The sequence below is a fragment of the Oryzias latipes genome, chromosome 16, assembly GCF_053564925.1.
Source record: "Oryzias latipes strain Hd-rR chromosome 16, Olatipes_Hd-rR_3.1".
Classification (NCBI taxonomy): domain Eukaryota; kingdom Metazoa; phylum Chordata; class Actinopteri; order Beloniformes; family Adrianichthyidae; genus Oryzias; species Oryzias latipes.
Genome location: NC_136252.1, coordinates 2,760,396 through 2,773,662, shown reverse-complemented (window position 1 = coordinate 2,773,662; position 13,267 = coordinate 2,760,396). Strand labels below are relative to the sequence as shown.

The window sequence follows — 13,267 nt, the reverse complement described above, 5'->3', positions numbered from 1 at the left end:
TTCCTAATTATTGTCATTAATAAGTCCAGAGGGCGGGGTAGCATTTGAGAGAGTGGCAAAGCTTCTCTTTGCCATCCATCATTTAAGAGCAGAGAAGTGAGGGCAGATGCATGGACTATCAGTTTGATGCATAAACCCCCAGAAACCCAAATTAAACATGAGGGAGGCAGACAAGCAAACGTCTTAAAAAAGAAAACAGGTTCGGTGAAGAGTAATCTCTTCAAAATCGCAACTATTAAAGAAAAAGAAACAAAGTTTGTCATCATTTTTGTTTAAAATAAATACTAGCTGAAATTAATTAGAAAAACTGAAGTAAATGTAACTTTGTTCAATAAAACTGTTTGTTTGGATCCTATAAAAGGGCATTGGTTCCCTGTTATTTTCACTTTTTCTGCCAAACACAACAATATGTGGAAAATACATCTTTTCAAGGACTCTGCTATGATAGTTCTAGATCAGACCATTTGGAATCCTCTAACATCTGTACAACAGCCTTCACAGCATGCAAAACCTCGCACAACTCCCAGAAAAACCAGCCCGTTCCTGCTCTTCCTCACCTAGATCAAACATGTCCGTAAGATAAGGCCTAATGAATATTTTGACAGCAGACTGAGGCAAATTAAGGCCAACATGACACAGTGCCACATGCAAGTGTAGAGCGGCAACCTGGTATGATACCCACGTACACACCTCTGAGCAACCGCACTCACCCCCTGTGAGTGAACATCCCAAGACGTCCTGTAATATTTATTCTAGGGGCAGCGGCTGATTTGATTAAGCATTTTGTGTAGATTTCTAATTCGTTCATACACGGTTCACTTGCTGTGAGCTGGAAGTACGACACATCGAATTTTATGCCGGTAACGAAGATTGAAAGGCAAGCTTGTGCTAACAAGGCTCATAAACACAAGGGACAGGGGGGGGCACATGGGTAGAAACCAGCGTCTTCATTTTGTATCTACCTGCTGAGTATTACACACACACACACACACACAGTGTAGTCACAACAGCTTTAAATATAGAAAATGACCAAAAAAGAAGATAGAATTCACCCCCCCCCCAACAAAAGTAACTATTTGAATTGCGCCCAATATAGAGAAATCGCACAAATAATTAAAAAAAAGAAAACCAACCCTCGACAAAAACAAAAAGACAGATGAAGGGAGTCACACCACACCCACCATCCCACCTCAAAGCTCCAAAGCCTGGCCGCACACACACATCCAACTCCCGAAGCATGATCACCCGTGGAAAAAACAGAAGGAAAGACAATCACCATCCCTCCCTCACACTCACACACTCTCAGACACATGCAACCTGAAGTTGAGAAGAAACAGAGAGAGGCGTGTGGGGAACCGATTTGTCCAGATGGCTGGCTGATTATGAAACATGGCAGCGAGGAGAGAGATGTAACGTCCCTACGTTCTCACATCTTATCACATTAATACTCCACCACTCTACTTAAACAGCCTCCCTGAAACTGAAATTGACCATCAATGCAATGTCATGTTAAATTAATATTGTCATCCATGCAGGGCCAACGTGGCTCCCTCCCATCCCAGATGAGACGGGGAATGACTAATTCATTTCCTGAGTGGAGACAAGAACCTTATGCGATGCTTCATGACGTGCACACACAGCCTGACGGGAAGTCCTGCACTTGACACACACTCCTGCCATGCCAGCAGCAAATATCCATGCGATTTTCTACGATCTAAAGTAATAAGTAATACACAGCCAAAATTAAAGCTTTTCAAATGTTAACCATGTTCTCAGTATGGTAACTTTATGCAGCAAGTAAATCTTTACTCTGAGTGAATTAGAACCTGATAGGAACATTTCACTTACATGCAAATTAACCAAGTCTAGACAAAAGCTCTAAAGTAACCATTTGCTTCATTAGTTAGTGTAAAACTCTGAAAACTTCCTTGTTTTAACTCTATGTAACCCCCCCAACAACTGATCTTCACCTAGTTTAAATCCCAAGTTTGCTATTAAAAACTCTCAGGCCACTAAGTTGATAAAAACTTGATGATCCCAACAAGGATAAAAACCTCTCAGAAGATATTACTCAACCACTTGACAAACTCAAATGGATTCTTAGAGATAAATAAAGCCAATTTAAAAATGAAAATCTTGATTTTTCACAACTGTGCACAAAATTTAGTTGAGGTAGTAAGAACAAAACCATCAACATAAGTCTTGGTGATTCTGTGTTTAACCTCTTTTATTTAGTTAAAAGCTTCTTCTACAGTTTAACTCTGGAGAACCCAAAGGCATTTTTCATGAAAAGAAACCCTAAAGCAGTATTTTGATCCATTCGTGCATTTCTGAGTGCTTCTCTAAAAATCTGCGCTCTGAGCAACAGCCCCTCCCAATCCACGAAGACGAGCGGCTTCTCACTTTGTGACATCACAAGGTGGGGAACAGTCCCTGCTAGGAAGAAAGAGTCTGCGCTGCCAGCACCGCCCCCAGACTAACACACACACACGTTTTCTCTGTGGCGCTGGCCGAGTTTGGTAAAAAGCTTTCCGTTTATAAGTACAATGTACACATCCATCTTTGCAAAGGTTTGGACGTTGTTTGTTTTCGTGGGCGAAACCCAGACACGCAGCCGAGGCCGGCTCTAGATTGACGTGATGAAATGGGCACAAGGAGCGAAAAGCCGGTGCCTCAAAAATTGAGGCTTGTTACTTCCTGGTAAGAGGACCCAATGGGGACCCCATTAAACCCTGCATGCGCACGTGTTGCATCTTACCCACTTCACCCTTATGTGTTGTTTACATTTTTGACACGACCTGTCACTCACAGCATGCCTGTAGAAAAAAATGTCCATGCACATTTTCACTCTTTGCGCTCACTGATTCGTCTACGACCTCAGAATATCAAGCAGGCTACCTGCGTGCCCTGTACAGGTTTGCCCATTTTCTCCCGCAGACAGCCGTATCTGCCCATGAGGGTAGCTGTGACTCAGGCATAAGAGTTGGGACAAGTGTTCAAACTTGTTAGAACATTTGCAAAAAAAGATTTTTACTATTTACTATTGCCTAGGAAGAACTCACAACCAAACAACAAAAACTAGATTATCATTGAATGATAGGATTGAAGTCAATATTCTTTAGTATAAACATCATCAATAAAACCGATGTTTGTAAGATCCATGTGCTGCTAATTGAAATTCACTTCATAGTTGTTGCAAACACACATGACATGCCGACTGATAATATTCATGGCTGGTAAGTGTGTCCATTGCTTTAAGGCTCAGTCTGAGGTCAGTCAGCCCGCTCCGGTGAAAAAGTGCCCAATTTGCTTCAAAATGCAAATTCCAGTCGGAGCCTCATTGACAAAACACAAGCATGTGTGCGTGCTTCCTGTAAGGGACAAATTGACAAATCTGTGTGCAGCCTCCCACTACCGTCCCCTGATTTAACTGATTAATCAAATGAACAAAAACTAGGTCTTAATTAAAAGGATCTGGACGGGCTCCCAGCTCCAGAACTGGCAGACCCCCACCGTGCTGCTCCACAGCCCTGAAAACAAACTCTCACAATTAATGACCAACAGAGAAAAGGTAAATATCTCAGTGTAATGAGAGAACTTAGCAATAATACCAACTGGTACATGTTGTCAAAACCAAATGAGTGCTTTACGCAAACAAGAAAACCTGAACATAAACAGGACCATAACTCTGCCACATAAAATGGAGGTAAATCCAAAAATGTGAGTCGTTTGACAACTCGCTCTGTGTCCTTGACTTGATGCCATCTGTTGGGACCTCCGAGTCAGTGCCTCCATTTTCTTAAGTAACACTAAGTAAATGACCTCAAAAACTCAAGAATTATGACAGTAGATAAAGTTATGAATGTGCACACACCAAACATTAATAAGAAGAGAGTGGTGCTAACCATGAATCATCAGCATTACAGTGTCCAACTCCTACGGCTTCGAGCGGTTTGAGTTTAGCAAGAGAAATACCGACTTTCACTGAGCTCCAAAAGGTTGCAGAAAAACATGCCAAGAAAATAAAAAAAAGATGGTAAAATCTTTCGAGGATTAACTCAAAATTTTCTACTGTACTTTCTCTGAATTTACAGCATGGCGGCACACTTTACTGCGCCATAATTTGTGTCCTTTGCTGAAATTCATGCATGCCATAAGGCAGCATAAAACACCAGCACATGTTTGATACTGCAGTAAGTCAAAGACCAGAGGAAGTTGAAGTAGAGATTTCTAGCAAGGGCTGCCAGAGGGAAGCACATACTCAGACTCTTCAGTCATAAAGTGGGAACCTTCCTCCTTCATCTGCTGATATCAAGGGCGACTTCAAACGCACAACGGCACACATAAACGCGTGAACACAAAAATCACAGAGCACAGACTTCAATTAAAGTCCCATTAGAGTTTAGGCTGAAAGGGGGATGGACCACAAAAGGCAGATAGGGGCATTTATTGATGGCGCCCTCACATCTCGTTGCTGCATTAAGTTGATTTTAAAAGCAATTAATACACACGGTCAGGGAAAAGTAATACAGCGCCCTGTGTTCTTAACCTGCCGGACATCTCGCAGCCCAAGCCCTGGCCAACTCAGCCCTGCTTTGCATTATAAATGACAAGATAAATCCTAATGGATTGAGGATAATCAGCTGGCCATGAAGGCTGACATGTACACACATTGACTAGGCCCACGAGCTCTTGCACACACAAACATGGACATAAAGACACAAGGGAAATTAAAGGCTTTGAATATGTCTGCATTGATTATTTTAAATTATTAGCCCACCTCTCTTTGGGCCTCCAATGCTTTTAGCCTAAGCTTTAACACATTTACAGAGACTTATTGACTATAATTACAACTGAGTCTTGGTAATGGACACATCAATTATGAGTCGCACATGTCTCTGACCAAGCGTTGCTCAGGAAATCCCAATCTGGGCTCCATTAGCATCTCTCCTGCTAGTCTGAAGCTCAATCAGTCTTTACCTTCACCTCTAGTGAAAGAGCTATTACCTGGCTGAAGTAGATAGTAGCCAAAACATTAGCCTGAGCTGCAAAGAGGAGGCTGTATCTCCCTACTTAATACTGCCGGACTAAATAACAAAAGGTATGATGGCGTAGCAGTAGTAAAAGGGCATTCATTTTTCTTTACAGATTTTTAGTGAAACATGGATCAGTTACAAGAGGTTGCACGATTAATGAGGCCTCAGTAAAATTGTACGTCTAAATAAAGCATCAAATAAAACTAAAATGTATTTCTAATGTTTCTCATGAAGCCATTTTCTAAAGTGAATTCTTCATTAGTGTGTATACAAAACAGAAAGGGCGAAAAAAGGATGCCACCTGGATTTGACTAAGCCAATAGGTAAGAGCCTCCCAGAAGAAAAGCACTGCAGTCATTAATATTTTTTATCAGGTAACAAGGTATTTAATCCTAACTGGTGCAATAAGTAGCCTCTAATTCTTTAAACAACCATTAAGACACAAGTGGTTGTGCGAAAGTTTATCCCCTGATTCAGAAAGGTCAAACTCTTGGCTGTGGCTACATCACCATCACCAAGAATAAACGAGGAGTGAAGCAATAATGGATACATATTGTAAGCGCTTTGAGCATCTGGAAAAGCACAGAAAAATCCAATCCATTATTATTACTAACGAACTACTGTCGCTCTGCAGAAACTATGTCCTTGAAAGAGGATAGTTTTTTTATTTTGCATAGAAAAGGGCATTATCGTTATTAAAAGAACGCTGGGAATACTTTGACAATATATCACAAGATGACCATAGTGGGTATCTAAAGATCTGAGCTGAAACTGTTGAATTGTAGCAAGAGTTTAAAAGTTGAATTGACCTCGACCTCGCCATGTAACCTGTTTGCAAGAGCCCTAGTCCTGGTACGAATCCCACCTTTCAATTTAACCCCTTAGGTTCATCAAAACAATTAAATTGTATTTTTGCTACCTGTACGTAGCAAATATCAACTACCAAGCTAAAGGTGGTCTATGGTGTTCAAACAGGACTGTTGGTGCCTGACATGTACTTACGGGTGCAAAGGTTTGGTGTGAAATGTTAAAGCGGTGCAAATCTTGCAAATATCTCTCCAGGCTTTTTCTTTCACAGTTCTATTCCAATATATGAAAGACTTGGTGTCATAATTCAATTCAGTCAATTTTATTTATATAGCCCAAAATCACAGCAACAGTCATCTCAATGGGCTTTGTACCGGTAATTCTAAAGTAAACATAAAATCCTAAGGATCGTGAATATGTAGAATTCAATAGGAAGATCCTAAACTGATCTAAATAAACAGACTCAACTAAACTGGGCATCCCTGCCCTTAGACCCTTCGCCATAAGGAAAAACTCCTAAAAGAAAACGGATTCTGGAAAAAACGAAGAAACCTCAGGGGTGTCCACATGAAGGACGGATCCTCCCCCAGGACAGACAGGCGATGTGCCAGAACTCTCAGAGAAAAGTTAACTTATTTAACTCTACAAGTTCAAAGATAACATGTTTAATGTACAATTCCGGCCGGACACAAACAACAATTATTAATTTCTCATCTATGATCACGTTTCAAAGGGTTGGCACTTCCAATAATTAAAAAGAACACTACCCAGACATCACTGCCAAACCCAAGTCCCTGATTGGTCAGAGTTGAACTGGTAGTTTAACTTTAACGTGCATATAATGGTCATGCGTTTTGTGCGTAGAACCCAAAAATGAACTTAAAACTTGTGTAGCGATGCGTAAATGCTAGTATTTTGAATGCCTGACACGCGCGTTTGCATAGACTTTCATTGGAAGTAGCTGCTTGCATGCACATCGCCAAGCCCAGTGTGAAAGTAGCATAAGAGATGGAGACAGCAGTGGACAGAAAGCATGACTGAGTCAACAGAGGGAGTTGCTTACCTGTGTGTGTCCGGATGTGTGCCAGGAAGGCCATGGAGTTGCTGCTCTTACACACCTTGCCACAGTATTTGCAAACATTGCCCTGATTCTCCTCTCGCTCGCGGTTTATCTGCTCTGTGTCCTCCAGCACATACTTGTTGACCTCCCTCAGGAGCTCTTCGTGTTTTTCCTTGATGTGAAAAAACAAGTCCTGCTCTGACTCAAAGCGATCCGTGCATTTCACACACTTAAAGCTTGAACCCCCTTCAGGCAGCTCTTCCACACTGTTCTGCTCGTTGCGGAGGTGGGCAGCGCTTGTCAGGTGTTGGTGCAGGTTGCTCTCCGTGTAGAACGATTTGCCGCACACCAGACAGTGAAAGTGCCTCTCTTTGGAAGGGTGCTTCATTGAAATGTGGACATTGAGGCCGCTTATTCCATCAGCCATGAAACCACAGTCCTCACAACGTATGCGAGAAATGTTTATTCTGGTCTCGTCCTTCATCTTCACTTCCTTGAGTTTGTGCTTTTTTACATGTGCAGAGCTGGTGAGTGTAAAGTCCAAGGGTGATGCACCTGAACACAGAGCATGGGTTGAACTTTCAGAGCTTTCCAGTGGTGCATGCTCCTGTATACCTAAGTCCTTCACAGACACAATAGCGGCATCAAATGGTGGGGCTTTGGACATTTGTGTGTCTACAATCACGTCCGCATTCACGTGTTCTTCAAACTCTTCCCCCTTCTCATCCAAGCTCTCTTGCAGTGAAGATTCATTTACTTCAAGTTCTCCGGAAGCCTGCTGGGGCTCAGGCAGCTCTGCTTGTTCAGTGGTTGCGTTGGTTGGATCTGGTTCAAGCCCAGAAGATGCAATAGCATTCTTTTCGTCTGCATCTGCAGATACATCTGCAGACACATCTGCAGAGTTTGGATCTTCTGGGCTGGGATCAAAGTTTTCCCCGGGAGGCGCTATGATCTCCTTCTGTCCTAACGGGACTTCAGAAATCTTTTGTTGTTCGCCCCCCTGCAGTTCCAGGTATTTCTGGCTTCTCTGTTTATGCTTGTCTGTGTTGGCATGGCGATACATTTCCCTGTTAGTGACGGCATAATAGCCGCATGCCAGGCAGACATACTCAAAGTCTTTGGTGTGCTTTCTCTTGACGTGAAGATGGAGGGACGGTATTGACTGAGCGACAAAATCACAGAGGCTGCAGGCATTGACAGAGTCATATTTGATTTGCTGTTGAGCCACATCGGACTGAGTCTGCTCCTCGGCTTTGTCTTCTCCAACGACTGTGTCCTCGGCTTCCTGTGTTCCCTCGGTGCCCTGTGCGCTACTAATCTGTGTAGTCGTGGCTTCCGGCAATGACGCCTGAATGTGACACGAGTCTGGATTCTTGTTTGAGCCCCCCTGTGCTCGTTTAATGTGCTTCTTGGTGAAACAATGGCGATCCATGTCTCCTTTGGTCACACAGCTGTAGTTGCACAAAGTGCAGCTATAACCATACTCTTTACTGTGTTTACGCCGGATGTGAACGCTGAGGTTGGTGGCATTGGACACAACCAGGCCACAGTGTCCACATGTGGTAGAGGAGCCTTGCTTTGGTCGGCCTCTTTTTTTCCTGGGCGGCTCAAACTCTCCGTCTTCTTCCTCGGCTGATGCACTCATGACGGCCTCCGCTGCCTCGTCACCTTCCTGTTCTTTCTCCGTCAAAGCCTTTTCTCCACCAACTACCTGATCCACTTCAGCACCATCTCCAGCACAGTCTCTGCTTACACTCTCAACATACGACTCAAACGAGGAAGATGCAGGACTCATCTTTTTGTCCTGCTGCTGTTGGTGACCATCTGAGCACAAGTGAACCTCCATCCACTCAGACGTGGCCGCGAAGAAGTTACAGAGCTTGCAGCGGTACCACTTCAGGTCCGGGTGTTTGACGCGAGAGTGCCTTTCCAGCACTGCGGCATTGCCAACCCTGAAGTCACAGCTCACACACTTCATCTGGAACCTGCTGAGATGTTTGGGTGCTACTTGTGTCGGTTTCTCCTTCACAACCTCAGCCTGGCTGTTGGCGTCATCTTTTTCACCCACGTTTTCATCAGCATCAACTGAAAGACATTTCAAAGATGCACTTCAACCAAATCTAGAACTGATTCGTTTTAGTAACCAAGTTTGACATGTTTTTGTGGATTTGCAGAATAAATCATGGAATACTCACATGTGTATGGGACATCTTTTGTATGGTATCTCTGGACATGGACATCAAGTGGAGACTTGTCTCTGAATTCCTGCCCGCAGTAGTTGCAGGAATAAATAATCTTAGGTTTTGGAATTCGCTTGCTCAGTCTTCTCTCTTGGGGAAGAAGTGGCTCTTCTTGAACCGTCCATTGCTTGTCTTGAGCTAGATAACTGCTTCTCTTTTTAGGTACAGTAAACTCTATGCTATCATTATTTAATGGAGAGTTTAATTCATCAGGATCACATTTTTCTACAATGGTGGCATTCTTGCCTGTCTCTGAGACTGCTTCTTGTTGGATGTCAGCTGGACTTATATCAGAAGTGTTTGGATTTTGCTCATGACCGTGTGTAGTTTGATCAAAGTTCTTCCCATGTTTTCGTGCACAGTGAATCTTTAGTGATCTTGGGTACTTGGCTGAGAAACCACAAACTGTGCACAGGTTTTCTCCATCTGCATGTGCAGGCTCTGACCTCATCACCAGTTTGGCGTCTGCTTCATCAGCCTCAGCGGCTCCTTTTGCAGAGTCACCTGCAGATTCCTCCATCTCCATATCGACTGGCTGCCCCTTCTCACTGCTGTCAGTCAGAGGCTCTTCGACAGCCTTCTCTACTAACATCTGTGTTTCTGCCATGACATGACCGGCTTTGGTTTGGCCCAGTGCTGACGTTCAGTTTACTCCTTCTGGATCAAAACCCTGAGGAGGTGAACAAAGAGACCAAGTTTTGGAGAGTTTAAAGACAAACATCTGAGAAAGGAGCACTGCAAAAAACTCTTTGGCTTTTCAAGGACAAGGAAATGGCGCCATCTATTGTTCACAAACAAACTACTAGTAAAAAAACTGCTGCTCATTTACAGGAATTAAAAAATTTCTGATCAAATCGCCCTCTTTTTAAATATATTGACTGCATTTTGTGAAAATATTCTTGGGCAATAATTATTTGATAATTCTGTAACCATTCTGGAATTTTTTGGGTGACAAATGAAAACCAGAACTTCATACAAGCTCTTTGTCTGAAATAATTAACTCAGTGACAAAATCTTTTAGATAACCATAAAAAATATCTGCATATATTGCTAAAATGCTAAAACTAAAAATAAAATTATATACATATATATTTTTGTCAGTATTTCCGTCCATGTTACTACTTTTTAATATTATGAAAATGTAGATGATTAAACCTGAACTCAAATGTTTTCACTACTTTTATATTTTTGTTTTATATATTTTTAGAACTTTGCTCTTAAAACATACAAAACATCTTAACCCAATTAGCACACTTCCACCTCCATGCCTGCCACATTTCCCTCTGTAGTGCTACAAACACACAGAAATGTTTAAGTCCATTTTCAGATTTTTACTGGATGAGGCCTCTATTACCTGGAGGGACTTGCCCCGGGAATTTACAAAGTTTCTCTATAGGTAGCTTCAATTTGAAATTAAACGAACGCTAAAGTTTCTCTTCAGGAAAATAATTGTACCGACCACCAATTTGCACACATAAGGGGTAATTGCCTAATGGGGCTCTAAAGCATCTTTTAATGATTTGTTAATGTATATGTTTTTCTACACAACCATTATCTCTGTTATTATCAATAAATGACCTAAGCACCATCAAAAAACAGCTTCAAGAAATCCCAGAGGAAGCAATGAAAGAATCAGCAGCTTCTGCCTCGGTGCTCTTCTTCAGCTCATTTACCGGTCGTCCCTCCCTTAACCTATTATGACCAGATGAAATATATGTGATGTTTTCCCTTTTAAGCCGGGAGTCTCATATACTATACACCAATGTTTTCACGATACAGGAAATAAGACAATAAACCTGGAGATATTGTCTGTAAATTACATGTAATTTGATATATATGAGACATTTAATGTGTTTAGTTAAATGGATCAACTAAATCTCACTAAACAAAATCCAAAGTATACTTTTTTACGCATCCAAATACGTGCTTCGGGCTGGACATGAAAAAGAAAACAGATGTTGCATCAGATCTGCTTTGTTGGTGAGTGGTTTTCTTTAGGAATGTTCATCATTTTAATTTTAGTTTACTTGCAAATATGCTTTCAGTAAAATACTACTGCATATTTTGAAGGAAAATCTGCTACAAACAGACAATTCATATTTAGCCTAATTGATCATGGAGAAATTATCATTGTCATATTTCAAAGGAACCAACTCAGAAACCATCACGTACATTTCAGAGAAATATTTTTTTTAGACACAGGGACCAACTACAACACTGAAGAATAGGACTTTACTGTACCAAAGAACTGCCTGCCGTCAACCTCAAATTTGAAGTCCAAACCAAAAACATTTGCCTGTTAAAATCTCAGAGCGGCTGTTGGGGTACACACAAAAAAGACAGAAACTATTTTAAACGTAATAATGATAGACAAAAATGATGCAAATCTTTATCCGCCATGCCTGAACATGATAAAACTTTGTATCTTCAATCTAGACATTGATTTACTCAAGGTGTATTCAGATCGGTAAAGTCCTAGAACCTTGCGTTTGGTCTGTATTCAGGCTGCTGTCTGCTGGACATTTCTGTTTCAAACCAAAGCTTGTAAACAAACCATGTCACTTAAGATGTCTTCAGACATTGGCCAGGAATTACAAGGGCAGGGTAAATCAGCGAGAGAGTAATGGAAGTCCTGCGCTTTGTAATCCTTGTCCATATAGTTCACTCATTCAAATTTTATATTTCGCTAACCATTTTTGAAAGTCTGTATCAACGTCAGGTACCTCACTTTTTTCATTTACATCCTGCGGCTGTTTTGGTCCAGTTGTTCTGCTCCGAGCACAAATTGTTTTCAAACTGAGGAAACTCAGAGCAAACTGAAGCTCTGAACACGGCTTTATTTTCCAAATCACACTTTGGTGTGTTTATTGTTTTATCACATGCACATGGAAATACATCTGACTTTAGGTTTAAGACTACAAACTATGTTTTCTACACAGTTGATAGCTTTTTGATAGATCTGAGGTTACCCGCCATAGTTTTACATTGCAATTTTTATGTGTGGCAATGTTGAGTTGTGTAAGTACATATTGTATGAATAAATGTTAGTTTATAGCTTCTATTATTAAATAAACTAATAAAGAGGTTAGAAAAAATATGATTTATTCTCAAAGAACAACATCATTGTTTACAATTAATAGTTGCAATGGAATAACAATTTGGGTTACACACTCTGAGACACCGAAAATATAGTCGTTTTGACTGTTTTAAAAAATGATGTCGTTTTCTTATTCGGCAACATTTCACTTAAACTGTCAAATATTAGCTCAGAAGTCGTGTAAAAGTTGTCTGAACACGTTGAAACAGCACACAAAACATTGTTGCAGGCTGCAAAGTTGAGAAAAAGTCAGTGCTCGGGAACATTAGTCTAACACCTGAACACAGGTATGAAATAAGAACCGCTCTAGAAGCTGCACACCGCTGCTAACTTGCTAACTGGCAACGTGAGCCTCTAACTATATTTTGACTGACACACAGCGCGTCCAATCAAAGTGGTCCTTCTGCTTCGGAGAGCCAATGAAGGTGTGAGGAAGGCGGATCTAAACTGCTTCAAGGCTTAGAAAACGACGGCAGCACAGAGGCCCAAAAAGGAGGCTAATGTCTATCAGAGACACAGTTTTCTGTTTAGAGCAAACACTTCGGCATATCACCCCTCATAGAAAGGTTTTGCTTTGATAAATAAATCTCGACTAAATTGGCTTCACAGAATCAAGTGACGAGTGGCTCTTACCCATGATTTTGCGGTTATCTCGATGGTCCGCGCTTTTTTGATGCTAGTCACAAATGGCGCACCGTAGCGTGAGCCTTACGTCACGGAAGGCGAGGCCTTGTTGACAGTTTTTTTACTCCTTGGCTGATTAGATCATGCGGTGCGTTCAGGTACAACTGGAAACGGCACCACTTTGACGCGTTTACGTCCACGTAATTTTCCCTCACATCGATACAGAGAAAGAATATTCATTTAAAAAGAAAGAAATGTATTTGTAAAGTTCACTGTATTATATATTATCAAAATAACCCAACAAGATACCCTTTTTTATGTTGAAAATATGCGTCCTGTACAATCTTTCATTTGCAAAGTTGCAAGTTTGTACAGTAAAAAAAATGTTATAGAAAGTTTTAAA

General features: G+C 41.4%; 1 protein-coding gene across 2 annotated transcripts in view; it reads right to left on the bottom strand.

The window, feature by feature from the left end:
* Positions 1-12,998, bottom strand: part of znf407 (zinc finger protein 407) — a 180,618-nt gene extending 167,620 nt beyond the window's left edge. For both annotated transcript variants that reach the window (XM_011473345.4, XM_078932882.1), the window contains exons 1-3: positions 12,874-12,998; positions 9,099-9,813; positions 6,907-8,988 (exon numbers count right to left, since the gene is read on the bottom strand). In XM_011473345.4, coding sequence (XP_011471647.1) covers positions 6,907-8,988; positions 9,099-9,750 — 2,734 coding nt within the window. In that variant the 5' untranslated portion in view covers positions 9,751-9,813; positions 12,874-12,998. The remainder of the gene's footprint in view (positions 1-6,906; positions 8,989-9,098; positions 9,814-12,873) is intronic.
* Between the last annotated feature and the right edge of the window lie 269 nt (positions 12,999-13,267).